Below are 24,377 nucleotides of genomic sequence, written 5' to 3'. Positions count from 1 at the left end.
AGCTCATTTCCTTACTGTACATCTATCAACAACATTATCACAGACCTTTTACTGTATGTTCATCTATTGAATACATTATCACTGACCTTTTGATTGTGCTCAATTGTTTGTACCAGTCTGTATTTTGTACAGCTTGATGCCGTTGTTCTCACGTCCAATAACTTTTCAATATTTATAACCTTAGAACCAGGATTACTGAATAATGATATGAATAAATGTTTGACAGGAAATGAGAAGGCCCTGTCCAGATTATTTAGAAAATGGAAACATTTCAATGCAATCACTGTTGCACTATAACCACTTTGAAAGTATTAAAAAAAGATTATATATTCAGATAAGTATTTAGAAAAGTATTAGGAAAACATTTTAGAATATTTATTTTAAATATAAAATTGGAAGCATTTACAAATATCAGTCAAAATTAGAAAAAAATCTGTTTTCAGGAATTTGAATGACAATTCTTTACAGGGAGGAGGAAGAAGAAACCAGACAACAGAGCAGGTCAATGAGAGAATTTAATTTGTGCTACACATTTTAAACAAATCACAAACAGAAACATTTAAAAATACATATATACTCTCTATGTTTTTTAATAGAATAGCAAAATACTTTTAGCAAAAAAATACCATTGTCACCACCCAACTTTAAACAGCTGTCATTTAGCAGAAGGGAGAAGAGCAGCTGAGTAATTTTTTTTCTTCTTTTTTTTTTTTTTGCAACAATCATAGATTTTGTATAAAGTCTTGTGATCAGCAGACAGTCAAAACTGTAGGTTGACAAACACATTTTGAAGTGTTAAAAATAATAGTTTTGAAGTGTTACAAAATCATGTCCTGATTAGTTCTAGTAGAAAGGCTAAAGCTTTAGAATCAATAGAATCTAGTACATTCTAATTCCATAAGTAAAACGCCCTCCAGAATTCCACTGGTGACTAGATAGTAGAGACGGGAAGAGTGGAAGAAAGAGAGGGAGAGTGGAGGGGTGATGGAGAGAATGTGAGAGTGAGGGAAAGTTAAAATAAGAAAATGTTTAAAAGAGCCAGTTGTAGTTGTGTTGGTCCCATCCCCTGCTTCCCTATGGCCAACTGACTCCCAAACTGCACCCTAACGCCTTCATAGTGCACCAGGTCAGTGTCTTGTTCTGTGGTTGTGTCACGGATGTGTCTTCATGCCCAGGACCAATTAGGGTTGAGTGCCTTGGTGAAAGGCACCGAGCCAGATTTGGCTTTGGGATTCAAACCAGCAAATATCCCAGATACTGGAGTAAAACTCTCATCTGAAGGGCGCCCAAAGACTCCATAGGTTCCAACTCAGTGCACTATGTAAGCAATAGAGTGCCAGTTGGGACACAACCTGAACGCTGACTGGATCAGATCCCCAGGCCCTCCAACCTCTAAACCATCATAAAGGTGGGATCCGATCCCCTGCCCTCCTACCTCTAAACCATAATAAAGGTGGGATCCGATCCCCTGCCCTCCAACCTCTAAACCATCATAAAGGTGGGATCCGATCCCCTGCCCTCCTACCTCTAAACCATAATAAAGGTGGGATCAGATCCCCTGGCCCTCCAACCTCTAAACCATAATAAAGGTGGGATCAGATCCCCTGCCCTCCTACCTCTAAACCATAATAAAGGTGGGATCCGATCCCCTGCCCTCCTACCTCTAAACCATAATAAAGGTGGGATCAGATCCCCAGGCCCTCCTACCTCTAAACCATAATAAAGGTGGGAACCGATCCCCTGCCCTCCTACCTCTAAACCATAATAAAGGTGGGATATGACCTGACCTGGGATCAGCGGTTAAAGGATTACGTACACCTCCCTGAAGTCACCATACACACAAGTACAGATGACAAGTACACTCTCTGCAACATTACAAAATAAAAGTTGTGTTCTGAAGCAGTCTGCAAGGTTACAAAAGAAAGGTTATTTTCTCAAGCAGTCTGCAGTGTTAGAAAATAAGTCCTCAACATTAAAAACATTTAACTGAAATTAGAACCTAGAAAAAAATACAACAAAACAGTAGAAACATTTAAGGCTTAAGGGATAAAATGATGATAATGCAAAAATATTAAACAGCACATACATACATCAGCTCCTCGGTCACACACAACATTCATGTAACCAGATTTCCCGGTTTAGAGATTCCTGGATTTGCTACTAACCGATTCCAGAAGTCTCCCAACAGGGACTGGCGATGAAAACAGAACTTGGATGACGTTATATTGTAGTAGCCCTAACTGTGTAGTAAGGATGGTATTATAGAGCCGAGTGTGTTTGCAGTGTGTAGTTTGAGCAGTACAGCTGAATATTAGACCAGGGTTGAAATTCAGCACCTCAATGTCCTCTTAACACGGGAAAAAAGGAAACAAGGTTCTGGTTCTGTCTCCGGATCCAGACTCATCCCTGACTCCTCCGCTGTAGAGCAGGAGAACTCCCGTCCCCTCTCCAGGTCAACAGTGTGTTGATGGTTTTGGAACCTAAATCTTTTATCAGCTATCAACCAATACCACCTGGGGTTTCTCTGGAGGTCTAACTGCCCAAGAGACCAGGGGTCAGAGGGAGGAGGGCAGGGACCTGGAGTCAAGGGGTAAATGTTGAGGACCTGGCATGATGCAGAGCAGGTAATAATCAATAGCAGTTACTGATCAGGGTTGATTAGGGGGTCAGGGGTCAGACTTGTGACGTAGGGGAATTCATGATGCCAGCACTCTCCCATAAATTAACCGACGCAGCACCTACCACAGTGGTTCTCAGACCCGTCCTCCGGGACACCCGCACAGGCCCGGCCGTTAATCAGCACACCTGAATCACTTACCAAGGTCGTTATGATTACTGGACCAGCTGAATCAGCGGTGCTGCTCCCGGAACAGACATCGACTCAATGGGGTCATGGCGGAAAGGCTCGACAACCACTGGGGAGGCAGGACCACGCACTAGAATCTGCTCTTAAAGACCCACAGACACTGTCCTACCCCTCCAGCCGGACCAACCCTGGGCCCGGACCAACCCTGGGCCCGGACCAACCCTGGGCCCGGACCCCTGCATCTATGGCCCTGATCTGGGGAGGGTGGGGGGGATAGGCTGCTGGAGGGTGATTTGGAAAAGACACAGAGAGGCTCCTCCCACTCTCTGCTAGGCTTCAGGGTCAGAGGTCAGAGTGAGGTGGTTCTACTTCCTGTTGTCGTGGGGCTGAGAGCTCATGGCCACGATGACAGGCTGCTGACTGGGAGGAGCTTCGTCCTCCTCAATCTTTGGCCTCTTGGCCTGGGGCTCGCCTGGCGCCTCCGGCCCAACATCAGGCCCCGCATTGGGCTGTCTGCTCAACAGGACAGGGGGGGAGCTGGAGGCCTGGGCTGCAAGGATCTGCAGAGGACTGGTCAGAGCTGTGGGGACAGATATCAGTATTAAAGACATGTTAAATTACCTACAGCCAACCAACTGATCAAGCTGGATCAGAGAGGCTGTTAGATACCAAACAACCATCTGAATAAGTCTGCAGGCTGTTAGATACCAAACAACCATCTGAATATTTCTGCAGGCTGTTAGATACCAAACAACCACAGAGCTGGAATAGACCTGGAATAAATCAGGCTCCAGAAAGAGAGCAAAAAGGTCTCTGAACCAAACCTGATACCTACCAGATTGTTGTACTATACTACTACTACTACCGCTACACCATCACTACTACTACAATTATCACTACTACAACAACTACCACTACATCACCCTCTTCGAAAGTGGTCGTACCGTAAGCGCTGGCGACGCTGGTAACTGTGGCAACCGCTGAGGCGTGTTTGCCATTCTGAGTGACAGGGCGAACAGGAAGTTGGTGCAGCCCCAGAGATAGGCCACGCCCCTCCAACCCTTGCTGGGCTCCTTCCACAGATTGGATGACACGCTCCCGGGTCTGCTGCTGCAGGTCTGGAACATACATACAACATACACAAGTCATACATACGTTTACATATGACATGACACCATCTAGACTACATACAACATACACAAGTCATACATACGTTTACATATGACATGACAACATCTAGACTACATACAACATACACAAGTTATACATACGTTTACATATGACATTACACCATCTAGACTACATACAACATACACAAGTCATACATACGTTTACATATGAATGACATGACACAGTCTAGACTACATACAACATACACAAGTCATACATACGTTTACATATGACATTACACCATCTAGACTACATAAAACATACACAAGTCATACATACGTTTACATATGAATGACATGACACAGTCTAGACTACATACAACATACACAAGTCATACATACGTTTACATATGAATGACATGACACAGTCTAGACTACATACAACATACACAAGTCATACATACGTTTACATATGAATGACATGACACAGTCTAGACTACATACAACATACACAAGTCATACATACAGCTCCGGAAAACATTAAGAGACCACAGCTCTTTCCTTTCCAAAAAAAGTTGAAAAGGAACATTTTGAGTGAGGAACTGAAGCGTTCAATTTGCAGTGGTCTCTTAATTTTTATTTTCTTTCTTTTTTCTGAAGAAAGGGTGGTGGTTCATGTTGACATGGATGGAGAACCACTGACAGACACAGACAGACACAGACAGAACAGTCCGTACCTCTGTGCTCGCTGTCCTGTCGGGTGGTGATGTGCCCCTGTGCCCCGCCCCCAGGGGTCAGGATGTACCCATTGGTGGGGTTGGAGGAGGTGGCGGTGGTGACAAGACGCAGCATGGTGAGGGTGGTGGGGGGGCTCTGCAGCATGTGGAGGGTCTGGCTGCCCCCCGGGCCGGAGAATAGGGCCAGGGGTTTTCCCAGCCCAGTGGGCAGGGGGTGGGGCGGAGCAGCCATAATCACCGGCTGGCTGTGAACCGGGGACCCTGGGAGTCACACACACTTTAGTTATATCCACCCTGGGAGTCACACACACTTTAGTTATATCCACCCTGGGAGTCACACACACTTTAGTTATATCCACCCTGGGAGTCACACACACTTTAGTTATATCCACCCTGGGAGTCACACACACACTTTAGTTATATCCACCCTGGGAGTCACACACACTTTAGTTATATCCACCCTGGGAGTCACACACACTTTAGTTATATCCACCCTGGGAGTCACACACACTTTAGTTATATCCACCCTGGGAGTCACACACACTTTAGTTATATCCACCCTGGGAGTCACACACACTTTAGTTATATCCACCCTGGGAGTCACACACACACTTTAGTTATATCCACCCTGGGAGTCACACACACACTTTAGTTATATCCACCCTGGGAGTCACACACACACTTTAGTTATATCCACCCTGGGAGTCACACACACACTTTAGTTATATCCACCCTGGGAGTCACACACACTTTAGTTATATCCACCCTGGGAGTCACACACACTTTAGTTATATCCACCCTGGGAGTCACACACACACACTTTAGTTATATCCACCCTGGGAGTCACATACACACTTTAGTTATATCCACCCTGGGAGTCACACACACACTTTAGTTATATCCACCCTGGGAGTCACACACACACTTTAGTTATATCCACCCTGGGAGTCACACACACTTTAGTTATATCCACCCTGGGAGTCACACACACTTTAGTTATATCCACCCTGGGAGTCACATACACACTTTAGTTATATCCACCCTGGGAGTCACACACACACTTTAGTTATATCCACCCTGGGAGTCACACACACTTTAGTTATATCCACCCTGGGAGTCACACACACTTTAGTTATATCCACCCTGGGAGTCACACACACTTTAGTTATATCCACCCTGGGAGTCACACACACACTTTAGTTATATCCACCCTGGGAGTCACATACACACTTTAGTTATATCCACCCTGGGAGTCACATACACACTTTAGTTATATCCACCCTGGGAGTCACACACACTTTAGTTATATCCACCCTGGGAGTCACACACACTTTAGTTATATCCACCCTGGGAGTCACACACACTTTAGTTATATCCACCCTGGGAGTCACACACACACTTTAGTTATATCCACCCTGGGAGTCACACACACACTTTAGTTATATCCACCCTGGGAGTCACATACACACTTTAGTTATATCCACCCTGGGAGTCACATACACACTTTAGTTATATCCACCCTGGGAGTCACACACACTTTAGTTATATCCACCCTGGGAGTCACACACACTTTAGTTATATCCACCCTGGGAGTCACACACACTTTAGTTATATCCACCCTGGGAGTCACACACACTTTAGTTATATCCACCCTGGGAGTCACACACACTTTAGTTATATCCACCCTGGGAGTCACACACACACACTTTAGTTACATCCACCCTGGGAGCTCAGTGTGTGTGTGGATCTGTGTGTGTGTTTGGTTCCTACCTGGTGCGCTCTGTGTGTGTGTGTGTGTGTGTGTGTGTGTGTGTGGTTCCTACCTGGTGCGCTCTGTGTGTGTGTGTGTTTGTGTGTGTGGTTCCTACCTGGTGCGCTCTGTGTGTGTGTGTCCTACCTGGTGCGCTCTGTGTGTGTGTGTGTGTGGGTCCTACCTGGTGCGCTCTGTGTGTGTGTGTCCTACCTGGTGCGCTCTGTGTGTGTGTGTGTGTGGGTCCTACCTGGTGCGCTCTGTGTGTGTGTGTGTGGGTCCTACCTGGTGCGCTCTGTGTGTGTGTGGGTCCTACCTGGTGCGCTCTGTGTGTGTGTGGTTCCTACCTGGTGCGCTCTGTGTGTGTGTGGTTCCTACCTGGTGCGCTCTGTGTGTGTGTGTGTGTGGGTCCTACCTGGTGCGCTCTGTGTGTGTGTGTGTCCTACCTGGTGCGCTCTGTGTGTGTGTGCGTGTGTGGGTCCTACCTGGTGCGCTCTGTGTGTGTGTGGGTCCTACCTGGTGCGCTCTGTGTGTGTGTGGGTCCTACCTGGTGCGCTCTGTGTGTGTGTGCGCGTGTGTGGGTCCTACCTGGTGCGCTCTGTGTGTGTGTGGGTCCTACCTGGTGCGCTCTGTGTGTGTGTGTGTGTGGGTCCTACCTGGTGCGCTCTGTGTGTGTGTGTGTCCTACCTGGTGCGCTCTGTGTGTGTGTGCCCTACCTGGTGCGCTCTGTGTGTGTGTGCGTGTGTGGTTCCTACCTGGTGCGCTCTGTGTGTGTGTGCGTGTGTGGGTCCTACCTGGTGCGCTCTGTGTGTGTGTGGGTCCTACCTGGTGCGCTCTGTGTGTGTGTGGGTCCTACCTGGTGCGCTCTGTGTGTGTGTGGGTCCTACCTGGTGCGCTCTGTGTGTGTGTGGGTCCTACCTGGTGCGCTCTGTGTGTGTGTGTGTGTGTGGGTCCTACCTGGTGCGCTCTGTGTGTGTGTGGGTCCTACCTGGTGCGCTCTGTGTGTGTGTGTGTGTGGGTCCTACCTGGTGCGCTCTGTGTGTGTGTGGGTCCTACCTGGTGCGCTCTGTGTGTGTGTGGTTCCTACCTGGTGCGCTCTGTGTGTGTGTGGGTCCTACCTGGTGCGCTCTGTGTGTGTGTGTGTGTGGGTCCTACCTGGTGCGCTCTGTGTGTGTGTGGGTCCTACCTGGTGCGCTCTGTGTGTGTGTGGGTCCTACCTGGTGCGCTCTGTGTGTGTGTGGGTCCTACCTGGTGCGCTCTGTGTGTGTGTGGGTCCTACCTGGTGCGCTCTGTGTGTGTGTGTGTGGGTCCTACCTGGTGCGCTCTGTGTGTGTGTGTGTGGGTCCTACCTGGTGCGCTCTGTGTGTGTGTGGGTCCTACCTGGTGCGCTCTGTGTGTGTGTGGTTCCTACCTGGTGCGCTCTGTGTGTGTGTGGTTCCTACCTGGTGCGCTCTGTGTGTGTGTGTGTGTGGGTCCTACCTGGTGCGCTCTGTGTGTGTGTGTGTCCTACCTGGTGCGCTCTGTGTGTGTGTGCGTGTGTGGGTCCTACCTGGTGCGCTCTGTGTGTGTGTGGGTCCTACCTGGTGCGCTCTGTGTGTGTGTGGGTCCTACCTGGTGCGCTCTGTGTGTGTGTGCGCGTGTGTGGGTCCTACCTGGTGCGCTCTGTGTGTGTGTGGGTCCTACCTGGTGCGCTCTGTGTGTGTGTGTGTGTGGGTCCTACCTGGTGCGCTCTGTGTGTGTGTGTGTCCTACCTGGTGCGCTCTGTGTGTGTGTGCCCTACCTGGTGCGCTCTGTGTGTGTGTGCGTGTGTGGTTCCTACCTGGTGCGCTCTGTGTGTGTGTGCGTGTGTGGGTCCTACCTGGTGCGCTCTGTGTGTGTGTGGGTCCTACCTGGTGCGCTCTGTGTGTGTGTGGGTCCTACCTGGTGCGCTCTGTGTGTGTGTGGGTCCTACCTGGTGCGCTCTGTGTGTGTGTGGGTCCTACCTGGTGCGCTCTGTGTGTGTGTGTGTGTGTGGGTCCTACCTGGTGCGCTCTGTGTGTGTGTGGGTCCTACCTGGTGCGCTCTGTGTGTGTGTGTGTGTGGGTCCTACCTGGTGCGCTCTGTGTGTGTGTGGGTCCTACCTGGTGCGCTCTGTGTGTGTGTGGTTCCTACCTGGTGCGCTCTGTGTGTGTGTGGGTCCTACCTGGTGCGCTCTGTGTGTGTGTGTGTGTGGGTCCTACCTGGTGCGCTCTGTGTGTGTGTGGGTCCTACCTGGTGCGCTCTGTGTGTGTGTGGGTCCTACCTGGTGCGCTCTGTGTGTGTGTGGGTCCTACCTGGTGCGCTCTGTGTGTGTGTGGGTCCTACCTGGTGCGCTCTGTGTGTGTGTGGGTCCTACCTGGTGCGCTCTGTGTGTGTGTGTGTGTGGGCCCTACCTGGTGCGCTCTGTGTGTGTGTGGGTCCTACCTGGTGCGCTCTGTGTGTGTGTGGGTCCTACCTGGTGCGCTCTGTGTGTAGCGGTATTCTGGTACGGAGGCCAGTTTGTGTGCCAGATCGTGGTGGTGGTGGGGGGGTTCGTGAGACAGAGGAGAGCCCTCTCTGGACAGACACTCTGGGGTCTGGAGGCCGCTGGAGGGGGGGGAGAGGAGGCCCTGGTGGGTCGGGGAGGCCGGAGCGCTTCTAGAGGACGGGGTAGGAGGACAGATAGATGTTTAAGGCAAAATCCTGTATAGAAACACGCCAGGAGGGCCAATCCTGGTCACACCAACACCACCTAAGGGCTGGATGTGGCTCCACCCACTGTCCGGGGTTGGTCGGTCGGATGTCGGCTCAGGGTTGCCAAATGTGGCAGGTATTTCCTGGTTGAGCGAGCAGTGTTAATGAAGCAGCTTGGCAAGTCTGGCACTGAAAGACATATTCATCTTCAACTTTCCAGAGGCAGTCGGGGGGGCATATTCAGTGCCAATTGGAAAAAAACTGAGAGAACGACACTTTTCACAAGTCCAGGATGACGAGAGGACATTCACTGCAGGACACACAACCGAACACACTCATACACAACCTACGGAGAGCTAAAGAAACTTACTTTGTTCTAATCCAATCCCATGACAGCATAGAGGAGAAAGAGAGGACAGGGAGAGATGGTTAAACAGTTAGAGGGGAGGTAGTGGACAGACAGGGAGGAGAGACGAGGAGGAGTGGGAGGAGAGACGAGGAGGAGTGGGAGGAGAGACAGAGGAGGGGACAGGGAGGAGGGGGTTAAACAATTTGAGCAGAGGGAGAGGACATTCGGAGGAGAGGGGACAGTAGCGAGTTAGAGAGAGGAGACGGGGAGAGTAACGGTAATAGCCTGCGTCTCCTCCATTTCATTACGGTCCTCCTCATTGTTCTGGTCGTTGTTATTAATCATTAATATTCATTCCACAACCATCATCATCGTCATCACCATCACCATCCTTTGAGGAGATTCAGCGGGACTTCTAAAACACGAGTGGGACAGCAGTGGGTCAGATATAAACCCAGGCAGTAGCAGTATCGGTACCGGATTCGATTTAATCGCTCTGTGTTTGCTTTAGCAATGCAGTGTGGTAACAATTTTCATGCCAATCCAACCTTCTGAAGTGATTAAACAGAGAGAGAAATACTTTAACCATATTGGGAGATGAATGACATCTTCAGAGACAGGCTAACGTTGACTTGCAGCGAAGGACCACGGCCGTCGTTGCCCTTCGCTCAGGCTGTGATGCCCCAGAAATCAGGGTACACCTTACATCCACCATGTCCTAACCACACAGGTCAGAATCTCACGGTCAGCAGTTTGTTCGTAAGTTTGTTTTGTAATTCGCAACGTAAGAACAACCACAAGAACAGACTACATGCAGGTAACAAGCTAGCTTATTTGGGTTAGCTGACTTATTTAGTGCTTACCTGAATGAAACCTCTCTGTTTTGGAAGGTGCGTTCATGAGCAACTGGGAGGTGAGAAAGGTTTTTTATGAGAGCTCCGAGAAGTAACATTAGTTATCACTTGCTCCACGCACAAATAAGTCACTACATTTGTTAATTTAGGTCGTACTCATTAGCCCAGGTGATAATGATGTTAAAAGATTCTTTACTTTTGGCTAACTGAGGTAATGTTTGCCTACTGTCGAGCTAGACCTAACGAAACTCAACTGTCAATAGATGTAATTTCAAGGATTAAAACATAATTTTAATTATTATATGGAAAAACCATACTAATTATAATAAGTTATTATTCAAAGAATGAAATTAAAAAAGTTAATTATGTTTTTATGTCCTGTACAGTGCTCATAAGTTTGCATAACCTGGCAGATATTGTGACATTTTGGCATTGATTTTGAATATGAATATGATTGATATGACTGAAATATGACTATATACAGACACTACTGATCATGCAAAAACAATTATTTTATTTAAGGATAGTGATCATATAAAACCATTTATTATCACATAGTTGTTTGGCTCCTTTTTAAATCCTACTGATAACAAAAATCACCCAAATGACCCTGATCAAAAGTTTACATACCCTTGAATGTTTGGCCTTGAAAAAGACACACAAGGTGACAGAAATGGCAATAATAGGTACATTTCCCACACCTGTGGCTTTTTAAATAGTCAATGAGTTTGTCAGCTCTCAGAAGATTTCAGACAAAACTGCCAGAATTTATCGGGATACAAAGAAAAACCCACAGGTAACCTCAGGAGAAATACAGGCTGCTCTGGAAAAAGACAGTGGGGTTGTTTCAAGGAGCACAATATGACGATACCTGAACAAAAATGAGCTGCATGGTCGAGTTGTCAGAAAGAAGCTTTTACTTGGCCAATGCCACAAAAAAGCCCAGTTACAATATGCCCGACAACACCTTGACACGCCTCACAGCTTCTGGCACACTGCAATTTGGAGTGACGAGACCAAAATAGAGCTTTATGGTCACAACCATAAGCATTATGTTTGGAGAGGGGTCAACAAGGCCTATAGTGAACAGAATACCATACCCCCTGTGAAGCATGGTGCTGGCTCACTGATTTTTGGGGGGGTGTGAGCTCTAAAGGCACAGGGAATCTTGTGAAAATTGATGGCAAGATGAATGCAGCATGTTATCAGAAAATACTGGCAGACAATTTGCATTCTTCTGCATGAAAGCAGCGCATCGGATGCTCTTGGACTTTCCAGCACGACAATGACCCTAAGCACATGGCCAAGTTGACCCTCCAGTGGAGGTTCTGGAGTGGCCATCACAGTCTCCTGACCTTAATATCATCAAGCCACTATGGGAAGATCTCAAACGTGCGGTTCACGTAAGACGACCAAAGGCTTTGCATGACCTGGAGGCATTTAACCAAGACAAATGGGCAGCTGTACCACCTGCAAGAATCCGGGGCCTCTTAGACAACTATTACAAAAGACTGCATGCGGTCATTGATGCTTTACAAATGGTACATATATTACCAATTCTCCAAGGGTATTCTAACTCTTGGGCACAACTGTGTTTTTTTTCCTTATCAGCAATTCAAGTTGTTTACTTGTACGCTCCAAATCCTCCTATTTCAATCAGTGGCCCTTGTGCCCTGGCATGTGGGTCTTTGTGCCCTGGCATGTGGGTCTTTGTGCCCTGGCATGTGGGTCTTTGTGCCCTGGCATGTGGGTCTTTGTGCCCTGGCATGTGGGTCTTTGTGCCCTGGCATGTGGGTCTTAGTGCCCTGGCATGTGGGTCTTTGTGCCCTGGCATGTGGGTCTTTGTGCCCTGGCATGTGGGTCTTTGTGCCCTGGCATGTGGGTCTTTGTGCCCTGGCATGTGGGTCTTTGTGCCCTGGCATGTGGGTCTTTGTGCCCTGGCATGTGGGTCTTTGTGCCCTGCCATGTGGCCCTTGTGCTCTGGCATGTGGTCTTTGTGGCCTAACATTTTTTGTGACACTGAAGGCCAAATGGCCTTGCCCCTAAAATGACGAAATTCCAAGCCTGGTGACTTGAGCTTTAGATTCTGATTGAGGTTAATACATTTTACTCTTTGCTGACCTGGAGTTTCGATTTCATCCCACAAAGGCCTAAACTTCTCCCAGTGATTCATACCAGGGGTCCAGGCTTCTCTCCAGTCCTACTGATTCATAACCTATAATATGATTAGCTAAATCAGGTTTAGAAGACAAGGGTTCATCCAGAGGTTGAGAGGTCGTACCTGGATGAGAGGGGACCGAAGGGTGTGCGGAAGCAGGCCACGCCCCTCTGCCGTCTCTTCCTGAAGGCCTGTTCCACCAGCTTTCCCTCCGAGGCAGAGTCCACACGCCAGAAACTACCTTTTCCAGGCTCCTCCTGGCTACGAGCCACTTTCAGGAAGTAACGGTTCAGAGACAGATTGTGGCGGATTGAGTTCTGGAAAGAGGGCGGGGGGGGTTTCAATGAGAAAAGGGGGAGGGGTTCAATAAGCGCAGGGGTTCAATAAGAGCAGGGGGAGGATTAAAAAAGGGGCAAATAATGGGTGCTTCTCTAGAATTAACTTATTATAATATTTATGAAAAAATACAACAACACGAGACAGAGAGACACAGAAACCTAAGGCATATTTACAATATAATGCATGCGTGTGTGTGTTACCTGCCAGCCTTTGTCAGCAGTGCGGTAGTAGGGGTAGTGTTTGGTGATGTGTGTGTAGATTCCTGACAGTGTGAGCTGTCGGTCTGGTGCTGACGAGATGGCCTGAACAATCAGCTGGGCGTAGGAGTAGGGAGGCTTGGAGTCGTCCTGTAAGAGAGGGATGAGAGAGTTAACGCTAGGACTCATCATTTAAGAGAGGGAGGAGAGTGTTAACTCAAAGACTCATCCTTTAAGAGAGGGAGGAGAGTGTTAACTCTAGGACTAATCCATTAAGAGGTGGAGGAGATGGTTAACTCTAGGACTAATCCTTTAAGAGAGGGAGGAGAGTGTTAACTCTAGGACTCATCCTTTAAGAGGGGGAGGAGAGGGTTAACTCTAGGACTCATCCTTTAAGAGAGGGAGGAGAGGGTTAACTCTGGGACTCATCCTTTAAGAGAGGGAGGAGAGGGTTAACTCTGGGACTCATCCTTTAAGAGAGGGAGGAGAGTGTTAACTCTAGGACTAATCCATTAAGAGGTGGAGGAGATGGTTAACTCTAGGACTCATCCTTTAAGAGGGGGAGGAGAGGGTTAACTCTAGGACTCATCCTTTAAGAGAGGGAGGAGAGGGTTAACTCTAGGACTCATCCTTTAAGAGGGGGAGGAGAGGGTTAACTCTAGGACTCATCCTTTAAGAGAGGGAGGAGAGGGTTAACTCTAGGACTCATCCTTTAAGAGGGGGAGGAGAGGGTTAACTCTAGGACTCATCCTTTAAGAGAGGGAGGAGAGGGTTAACTCTGGGACTCATCCTTTAAGAGAGGGAGGAGAGGGTTAACTCTGGGACTCATCCTTTAAGAGAGGGAGGAGAGGGTTAACTCTGGGACTCATCCTTTAAGAGAGGGAGGAGAGGGTTAACTCTGGGACACATCCTTTAAGAGAGGGAGGAGAGGGTTAACTCTGGGACTCATCCTTTAAGAGAGGGAGGAGAGGGTTAACTCTGGGACTCATCCTTTAAGAGAGGGATGAGAGGGTTAACTCCAGGATATCTGAGGCGGAAGGGAGCGTGTGGTTCGGGTATCTGGTTGCATGATGGAATAAGTCTGTAACTGGTTTCCAACACATTTAGCACAAGCGATGAAAATAAAATACAAAACAATTGGAAAAATCAAACTGAGCCACAGATAAATGTATAAGTGGGCTTGAAGTTGTTGTGGTAAATGACTAAAATATGGTCAAAAACAAAGACAATAAAAACCTTTAAAGGGTTTGGAATGGAGACGTCGATACCTTTACAATTATTTTTAGACACATTTGGGTCATTTGAAAACAATGCACAAACAATTACAATACTGGGCCAAGGACCTACATTGGTACTAGGACTTATATATGGGGCCTATGATTTCTTTTGATACTAGGACTTATATATTGGGCCTAGGATTTATTTTGGGAACATGATTTATATATTGGGCCTAGGATTTATTTTGGGACTAGGACTTATATACTGGGCCTAGGATTTATTTTGGGACTAGGACTTATATACTGGGCCTAGGAGTTTGGCAGACACAGATTAAGTTTAGTCCTAGACTAGACTTAATCTGTGTCTGCGAAACCAGCACTCAAATGTTCACTTTTTGTAAAATACTGTTACTACTCTTCTTACTCTTCATGTAAGATGTAATAACAATAAAACATTTAATAAAACCTAAACTCTTAAATATTTATTTTTATTACCATAAAAGTGTTATACAAACAAAAGTTAAAATAATATACTCAAAATCAGTGGCCTATGATCAGTGTTGTTAAGGGTAACTGATCTATGTTAGGATCTATGTTTAGTTCTAACAGGCTTAAGTATTATTGTTTCACACAGTTGCCAAAAACACACACACACACACACACACACACACACACACACACACACACACACACACACAGGTATACCTTGGGGCTGTCCCCGTCACCAGATTCTCCAAGTTGCTCAGCAACACCCCTCTGTTGCTCGGAGACGGCCTTGGCGGCAAACTCTGCAGCCAGCTGGAGGTCAGAGGTTACGTTGCGTCCGTAGCGATACCCCGATGACCCTGCCCCCCTTGGACTGGCTGGGCACGAGTTAGGAACACTGGAGACGAGAAGGAGACAGTTAGAGGAGTAAATAGGAGAGGGGCTTGGGGAGGAGTAAAGGAGGAGAGGGGCTTGGGGAGGAGTAATGGAGGAGAGGGGGTTAGGGGATGGGATGAGGACAGGGGATTAGTCTCATCCTCTAGATGAGGGGTACTCTACTCTGACCTGACAAGGTCTGCAGCCTGTTGACTTTCAGTTCTACTGTACCAAATCCTTAATTGCTCCCACCTGGAGTCCCAGGTCTACAAAAAACCCTGATTACAGAGTTGGAACTGGATGGAGTGGAACCGACTTTGAGGTCCAGAGTCAAGTTGGAGAGCTTTAGGCTTTCCTATCCCACTCCATATCAAAGATCTGCTGCTACAGTATCAACACGTACATTCAGAATCGTAGGTAGAGATGAAATGAGACAGAAGCCCACTAGCAGGAGAAAAAGATAACAGCAAGAGTATTTTTGTCAAACATAAGCTACTCATGAATCATTGTGTCACAAAAGAAACCTCAATATTTATCAGTTACCATGTCAGAAAAAACACTCAATCTTTATCAATTACAATGTCACTAGGAAAACCCTCAATATTTATCAATTACCATGTCACCAGAAAAACCCTCAATATTTATCAATCACCATGTCACCAGAAAAACCCTCAATATTTATCAGTTACCATGTCACCAGAAAAACCCTCAATATTTATCAGTTACCATGTCAGAAAAAACCCTCAATATTTATCAATTACCATGTCACTAGGAAAACCCTCAATATTTATCAATCACCACGTCACCAGAAAAACCCTCAATATTTATCAATCAACACGTCACCAGAAAAACCCTCAATATTTATCAATCACCATGTCACCAGAAAAACCCTCAATATTTATCAATCACCATGTCACCAGAAAAACCCTCAATATTTATCAATTACCATGTCACCAGAAAAACCCTCAATATTTATCAATTACCATGTCACCAGAAAAACCCTCAATATTTATCAATTACCATGTCACCAGATAAACCCTCAATATTTATCAATTACCATGTCACCAGAAAAACCCTCAATATTTATCAATTACCATGTCACCAGAAAAACCCTCAATATTTATCAATTACCATGTCACCAGAAAAACCCTCAATATTTATAAATTACCATGTCACCAGAAAAACCCTCAATATTTATCAATTACCATGTCACCAGAAAAACCCTCAATATTTATCAATTACCATGTCTCCAGAAAAACCCTCAATATTTATCAATTACCATGTCACCAGAAAAACCCTCAATATTTATCAATTACCATGTCACCAGAAAATCCCTCAATATTTATCAATTACCATGTCACCAGAAAAACCCTCAATATTTATCATTCACCATGTCACCAGAAAAACACTATTTATCAATTACCATGTCACCAGATAAACCCTCAATATTTATCAATTACCATGTCACCAGGAAAACCCTCAATATTTATCAATTACCATGTCACCAGGAAAACCCTCAATATTTATCAATTACCATGTCACCAGAAAAACACTCAATATTTATCAATCACCATGTCTCCAGATATTTATCAATCACCATGTCTCCAGATATTTATCAATCACCATGTCTCCAGATATTTATCAATCACCATGTCTCCAGATATTTATCAATCACCATGTCTCCAGATATTTATCAATCACCATGTCTCCAGATATTTATCAATCACCATGTCTCCAGATATTTATCGATGCAAAGCATCAAACATTTGCAGCGTAACAAACTGCATATTCATTCTGGAGCCACGTTGGGAGATTCTTCGAAGAGTTTCCATTTGAAGCATAATAAAGTGCAGGGCTGAAGTGGGCAATAAAAAGAAACAGCTAAGTCATCACATAACTCCATGGTTACTTTGATAAGGTCAGTAAGTTCTATCAATATTTGCAATATTTAGAGTTTCCATCACCATTTCATTTCTCACACAGGTATACACAGACCCCAGCAGGTCAAATGAACAAACACTTCCTGTTTCCATCCTGGTGATTTGTTCTCATAAGGCAAGACTTCACTCAAATATAAACTGTGTTGGAAACCTTGTTACTGTCAGGAAAACTGTAGGTACAGAGTACACAGAATGACCATTAACCACACACACACACACACACACACACACACACACACACATACAAACACACAGACACACAAATCATTAACCAGCTCTTATCTGTAGATTTAAAAAACACTGACTTATTATTTAACTGTCGACAGAGTGAACACATCACAAACAACACACGGCCCAAGTGAGCCAGGAAAGTAAACAGTGGTTCCTAGGAGAGTGTGTGTGTGTTGCAGTGTGTGTCTATGTCAGATGTTTTTAACCTACCTGGAAGACCAGGTGTTTTGAAAACGTAAGTAACTCAGTGTGTTTCCAGAAAATACCCTAGCAGTTAGAAATAAAAGAAGAGGGATGGCCATTGGGCATGCGATCAGAAACCCCTGAAAATTGATGACTGGAAAAACTTTGCCTGGTCCAACCAATCAGTCAACATGCGTGACCAGCACATTTCCCCTCCCACAACCCAATGGAGCGTGTTTGAGATGAGACTGAAGGGGCTGTTCTCAGCACAACTGAAAACACAATAACAACTTGCAGAACAGATGCATGTCACGTGATGAGTTGTGTTTCTGTCAGCTGGCCAAGCTAGAATACACAGCCACAAGCCAGTTTTGTGCGGTGGACTGGACCATTTCACAGGCCAGCGTTGGGCAGTGGACTGGACCATTTCACAGGCCAGCGTTGGGCAGTGGACTGGACCACTTCAAAGGCCAGCGTTGGGCAGTGGACTGGACCACTTCAAAGGCCAGCGTTGGGCAGTGGACTGGACCATTTCAAAGGCCAGCGTTGGGCAGTGGACTGGACCATTTCACAGGCCAGCGTTGGGCAGTGGACTGGACCATTTCACAGGCCAGCGTTGGGCAGTGGACTGGACCATTTCACAGGCCAGCGTTGGGCAGTGGAATGGACCATTTCACAGTGACTGGGTACTGAGACAGATTCCAGATCAGAGAATGATAATTGTTGATTAGGATCTCTGGGGTCTCGTTTAAAAGAGGTTTAACACTTTAAAACAGAAAACATTTAGTAACACTTAATGTCAAAATGATACCGGTCTACTAATATTCATATGATATGAATGTTTATTTTGTTTATGGACAAATCCCCTTCAAGTAACATCAAATCATACCTGGACTTGATTTCAGGTAATTGAGATTTTCATATGAAAACATGTGAAAGACGCTTTAATGGGAAAAAAAAATCTCTGAAGCACCTGAAATAAACTTTGGTTTACAGGGTTGGCCCAACACAGCCGTGACTAACTTCTTTAATCTTCACATGCAACGCATTATTAGAATCTGTTATCCTAAATTAGGGTTGGATAGAAAACATATAGGACGGCAGCTTTCCAGGAACAGGGTTGGGCAGCTCTGGTATAGATCTTTAGTGAACAGTGGAAAGAGTTAGTGGTACAGTTTGCAATAGCTGTTTAAAGAAAAATGAACCATGGATTACAGTTGCCGTGGACCTAAACACTACTTTCAGGGTAAAGAACCATCCAACCTAAAGTAGGAAAATGGTGAAATGATCCTTTAATTACAGAATGTTTATACTTTGAAGACGGCAGAAAATCCAGTTTGTTTGGCAATGACATGGAGTGGAGAGGAATGATAGTTAGAGACTAGTATTTTCTGCACAACACACACACACTCTTTTTTTCGACACAAACTTCCCTCTTTCTATCCTCCCCGCTCTCTTTCACTCCAACTTCCCCCAGTCTAAACACACAGGACCAAGAGTCTTTCTGACCAAACAAATCCTTTTGAAGTGGCGTATTTTAAGAAATGTCCATTTAGATCACAGAGGTGTGGATCTGTACAGTTCCAGCAAATTAAGTGTTCATTTATTAAGATCAGACTTTTCACCAAAAATTCCCAAAATATACAATCTGAGTATATTTCAGACCCTTTCACTTTCTCCACATTTTGTTCCAGAATATTTTAAAATGTATTCGTTTATTTTTTGCTATCAATCTGCTAACAAGCCTCCATAAAGACAAAGCAACAACATTTTTTAGAAATGTGTGTCAATTTATTCAAAATAAAATAACTGAAATATCTCATGCCGATAACTCCAGAACTCGATTCCATATTCAACTGATTCAACGTGATTTCAAAAGGACCAACACAGAGCATGTCAGTGCAAACACCAAGCCACGACAACCAAGGAAATCTCTGTAAACCTCTGAGATAATTCTGTAGAGGCATTTATCTGGGAAAGATTATAAAAACATTGCTAAAGCACAGAAAGTTCCCAGGATTACAGTAGGCTCCATCTTTGAGAAATGGAAGAAGTTTGGAATCACCAAGATTCATCCTGGAGCTGGCTGTCCGGCTAAACTAAATAACCTTGGTCAGGGAGGTGACCAAGTAGCGAATGGCCACTCTAACAGAGCTTCAAAGTTTTTCTGCATAGGAGGACCTGCCAGAATGACAGTGGCTACACAGAAGCCAATCTTAAGTAAAAGGCATATGTCATGCCTCCTGAAGGACTGAGAGCATGAAGAAAACGTTCTATGGTTCAATTAGGTAAAAATCTAACTATTACGCCTGAATGCTAAGCACTACATCCAGTTAAAACAAGTTAACGCTCACCTCCGGGTTAATACCATTCCTACACTGAAGCATGGTGGAGGGAGTATCATGCTATGGGGATGCTTCACAGCTGCGGGGCATGGGAGACTGAGGGAGGATGAAGAGCAAAATACTGAGAGGTCCTTAAAGGCTTGGGGTGAAGATGAATCTTTCAGCAAAACAAAGACCCGAAGCACACAGCCAAGCCAACATTGGAGTGGCTTTGGGACAAGTCTGAGAACGTCCTTGAGTGGCCCAACCAAAGCCAGGACTTGAAAACCATTGAACATCTGTGGGGAGAACTTAAGATTGGAAGGGAAGTGTTGGAGAACTGCAATTGGACAGAGCTTGAAAAGATCTACACGGAAGAATGCGAGAAAAAACTCAAGTACAAATGTCCAAAGCTGGTAGAGGCATATCCAAGAACACACAAAGCTGTGAGTACAGCCAGGGCACTTTACATTGTATTAAAGAAAGGGTAAGGTATATGATTTTATTACTTTCAATAAATAAGCACAACCTTCTGAAAACCCATAATGGCAAAGCAAAAACATGTTTTGAGGGTAGATTGAAGGCAACAACAATATATCTACTCAATTATTCATCAACAATATAACACAGGTATATAACAAAGTGAAAAAAAGCACTTTTGCCATTTCTATGCTGAGATTACCCAGGGTAGTTTTTTGGTTCTGTTTAGTATTCTGAAGGCTTGTGTACATCATGTATGTATTTGGTTATCTGTTATATATAATTTTCAATGTAGTTACAAAATAGCCCTTTCTCAAAAAATACATCTTAATCCACACAATTTTGAACTCCTATTTGTAGAGACTTGTTTAAAACTGGTTACAGAGGAAGCCCCCAATAAGATGTGGCAGGAGAGGGGAAAGGACAGGAGAGTACTCACACACACACACACACACACACACACTGTGTAAACTTGTCAAACTAGACGAGTGGCTCGTATTGCTCTGTGACCGTCCAATGTGTGTGTGTGTGTGTGTGTGGGAAGGGGACTGGAGCCAGAAAAAGACCACAGTGAGATATGGTCAAGAGAAGGGGTGTGGGTGTGTGTGTGTGGGTGTGTGGGTGTTTGTGTGCCTGCCCGCACGCACGTAAAGGGTGGCCTGTGAAAAGCGAGTAAAGGAAACCAGTGAGCAAAAGAAAGCTACGGCCAGAGACAAAACAACCTGCGAGTTGACCAATCAGGAGCCTGCTATCGGCTGCCATGCCATATATGGTGTGTGTACACATAGTATCAGATATAGGACACGTGGTGCAGAGCAACACACTAGCCACCAGAGGGCTCCACACACACACACACACACACACACACACACACACACACACACACACACAAACAAACACACACACAAACACACACACAAACACACACACAAACACACACACAAACACACACAATACGCTGGAAAACTCTTCATCTGCTTTCTCTTTCTTCCCACCCTCCCTCCCTCCCTCAGCTATGCAAAAACAAGATTGAGACCAGAACACTGAATGGAATTGGGAAACCAGGGGGCAATTTCTAAATATCCAGGAGATTTATTAGATGCTGAATGAGAATTCCTAGATTCTGAACGAGAGAATTCCTAGATTCTAAACGTAAGAATTAATTGACTCTGAATGTAGAATTCTTAGACTCTGAGGGTGTGTGTGTGTGTGTGTGTGTGTGTGTGTGTGTGGGGGTGTATGTGTGGGGGTGTGTGGGGGGGTGTATGTATGTGTGGGGGTGTGTGTGGGGGTGTATGTATGTGTGGGGGTGTGTGGGTGTATGTGTGTGGGGGTGTATGTATTTATGTATGTGGGGGTGTATGTATTTATGTATGTATGTGTGTATGTATGTATGTGTGTGTGGGGGTGTATGTACGTGTGTGCGTATGTGTGGGCGTCCACACCTGAGGGTTCCTGTTGGGGAGGGCAACGGGCTGACCATGTGTCGCAGGTCATCTTGATGCATTGTGGGAATGCTGATCTTGAGGGGGGAGATGTGTGGGAGAAGGGGGAGGCGAGGAGGGGGAGACAGCTGTTCCTCCTCTCTTAGCTCCTCCTCAGACAGCAGAGAAGAGAACTGGATCTTTATCACTGTACTGGGAAACCTAAGCACACATCTGGAGAAGATGGAGAGGAGACAGAGGGAGAGGAGACAGAGGGAGAGGAGACAGAGGGAGAGGAGACAGAGGGAGAGGAGACAGAGGGAGAGGAGACAGAGGGAGAGGAGAGGGGAAAGAAGGAGGGCAAAGGATAAGAGGAGTTTGTTAATAACATTTCCATCCATAGAGTCCTGAGAATAATACTCTCCTAATGGTAGCACAGGCTTTCAACCCACTACTAAATTCTCACAATCATTTACACCGTTCAGGTTAGTATTGGAACACAGCCGGTTAGGGTCAAGGGTTCAGGTTAGTATTGGGACGCAGCCGGTTAGGGCCAAGGGTTCAGGTTAGTATTGGGACGCAGCCGGTTAGGGCCAAGGGTTCAGGTTAGTATTGGGACTCAAAGATGCTCAGGTTAGTATTGGGACGCAGCCGGTTAGGGCCAAGGGTTCAGGTTAGTATTGGGACTCAAAGATGCTCAGGTTAGTATTGGGACGCAGCCGGTTAGGGCCAAGGGTTCAGGTTAGTATTGGGACTCAAGGATGCTCGGGTTAGTACTGGGACTCCATGTTAACAACTACTTTGTTACATTAAGAGCCCTACAGTCACACAAAATGTAACCATCACACACACAAACACAGCAGTAACAGTCACTAGTCAGATTCTCATTGCTTACAATTGATAAAACCTAGAGCAAATCACTAACTGATGCTGGAAATCACTGGAAAGTACTGAAACAGAAAGCGTACTTTTTTAGAAGAAAAATAATGTGAATCTGATTATTCCAAATTGCATTACACACGCTAATCTGCGAAACAGACAGATATACCGTAGATAGCGGACATGCTGACTCGAGTGACTTTGTTTACATTCTGTGTTTATGCGACGCAATGTCGCCACCACTGTCCGTCAAAACAAAAGTTACTCAGCTAGTAAACTCTGAATGTGACTCACGTTGAATTGGATGAATAGTTAACTGATTTAACATAATTTACACTGCAGCCCCCTACACACACCCATGACTGTAACTCAAGTCACGTTTGCAGAGGATTAACTGAAGCCAACAATTAGCTAGTTACAACTAACTCTAGCAACCTAGTTAGAGAACGTATTGCCTTAACGAGCAATACATTGTACCGTATGCGATAAAGTCTACTTTCTACAGTCACATACATCTTGCAATGTAGGCTAAATGTGAACTGATAAATCGTGGAGTAGTTAGTTAGCTAAATGAGTTGATGGCTGATGTTTGTATCTATATAACTAGTTGGCTAAGGTTAGCAACATTAGCTCGCAAGCTATGCTAAGCTAACTTACTCCCGGGGAAGTTGTAGCGGTGGCGCTCCTCTCCTTTGAAACACCCCGTCCACAAATACTCCGTTCTTGCCGAGGCAGCGCAGCGAAAACCCGCATGGCTCCTCGAAAGTAATCTGAAGGTGTCTCCGGGAAATGAAGCTGGAGTGGCCCATATTGATGTCCACCGAGCCATGAGACGAGTTCCGGCCTACCGTCACAGTCCTCTGCCGCATGACGAACTCAAAGTCCCGGCCTTCCAGCCTTGCTAGGGCCCGAGGCGGAGACGCGAGGCGAGGAGAGATTCCACAGCCCCTGCCCAGCACAGCAGAGCCCGAGAGGGCGAGGGAGGGAGGGTATGGGTGCGAGGTCACCCCGACTCGAACGGGGCTGCATGGGGCGGATTGCAAGGCCAGGAGGGCTCGAGCTCCGGTGTCGTCCCGAAAGTCTGCCATCTTCTTTTTAGGGGAAAGGGGTGAACACAAACACACTGTCTACTCACACACAGTGCCCTGAAACGTGAAGGTTTGTTGGACAGGGCACTCGCTAGCTCGGTCGCTGTCTGAGACAGAAACAACATGGATTCTGGGCGCGGCGAAGACCCGGGATGGAATTCAGAAAGTATAATCTGTGAATGTAGCTGTCCTCGTCACTACGGTCATTGCGCCACCTAACCAAGTTTTCCACCAATACAATAGTTTTACCAGTACAAAATTGACATCGAGAAGCGAATCATGTTCTATAAATGCGAAGTTATAAACATCAACTGTTTCTGCAGAAATACACCTGTGTAAACCACCATTTATTGTTGCATTATTTAGATGTAGAGTAATGGATTAGACCAGGCGGGCCAATGCTATATTGCTGAAGCATTGCTAAAATAAAACGAGTTATGTTTTTTTTTTTAAGGTATACACAGAATAACCTTGGACGGTAGAGGGTTAATTCTCTGTTCCGGGAACCGGACGACACGTGCGTTACATGTGGCATTGGTTCCGGGCCAGAAGGATAAATATTTTGTAATTTGAACGAAGTTTTTTGGTTTAGTGATATCTCCAACTGTTTTGGGACGTATAATTGACACCTTCAGTGCGTTGAAGTGCGACAGAGATCAAGAGGATCTCCGCACTGTTTATAAACAGGGAAAGTACAAGAGAGCTGAAAAGCGTGGAGAGTGGATCACTGGTTTGGAATAGAACCAGGAATCTGCACCTA

The 24,377-nt window shown here is 45.8% G+C and overlaps 1 protein-coding gene across 2 annotated transcripts; it reads right to left on the bottom strand.

Annotated features, from left to right (window-relative positions):
* Window positions 1-497: 497 nt before the first annotated feature.
* On the bottom strand, window positions 498-23,737 carry foxk1 (forkhead box K1). 2 transcript variants are annotated; one of them, XM_029122077.2, is made up of 10 exons: window positions 23,187-23,737; window positions 21,672-21,884; window positions 14,913-15,090; window positions 12,994-13,140; window positions 12,578-12,771; window positions 9,464-9,469; window positions 8,876-9,057; window positions 4,653-4,913; window positions 3,751-3,924; window positions 498-3,386 (listed from the first exon to the last, which is right to left on the bottom strand). In XM_029122077.2, the coding sequence occupies exons 1-10, from the start codon at window positions 23,615-23,617 to the stop codon at window positions 3,172-3,174; spliced, it is 2,001 nt and encodes a 666-aa protein (XP_028977910.1). In that variant the 5' UTR covers window positions 23,618-23,737; the 3' UTR covers window positions 498-3,171. The 2 variants fall into 2 exon arrangements, with proteins under 2 accessions (XP_028977910.1, XP_028977911.1); XM_029122078.2 differs by lacking the exon at window positions 9,464-9,469.
* Window positions 23,738-24,377: the final 640 nt, after the last annotated feature.

The sequence above is a fragment of the Esox lucius genome, chromosome 9 (assembly GCF_011004845.1).
Source record: "Esox lucius isolate fEsoLuc1 chromosome 9, fEsoLuc1.pri, whole genome shotgun sequence".
Lineage (NCBI taxonomy): Eukaryota > Metazoa > Chordata > Actinopteri > Esociformes > Esocidae > Esox > Esox lucius.
Note: the sequence above shows the minus strand (reverse complement) of the source record. Positions and strands in the feature narration are given on the sequence as shown.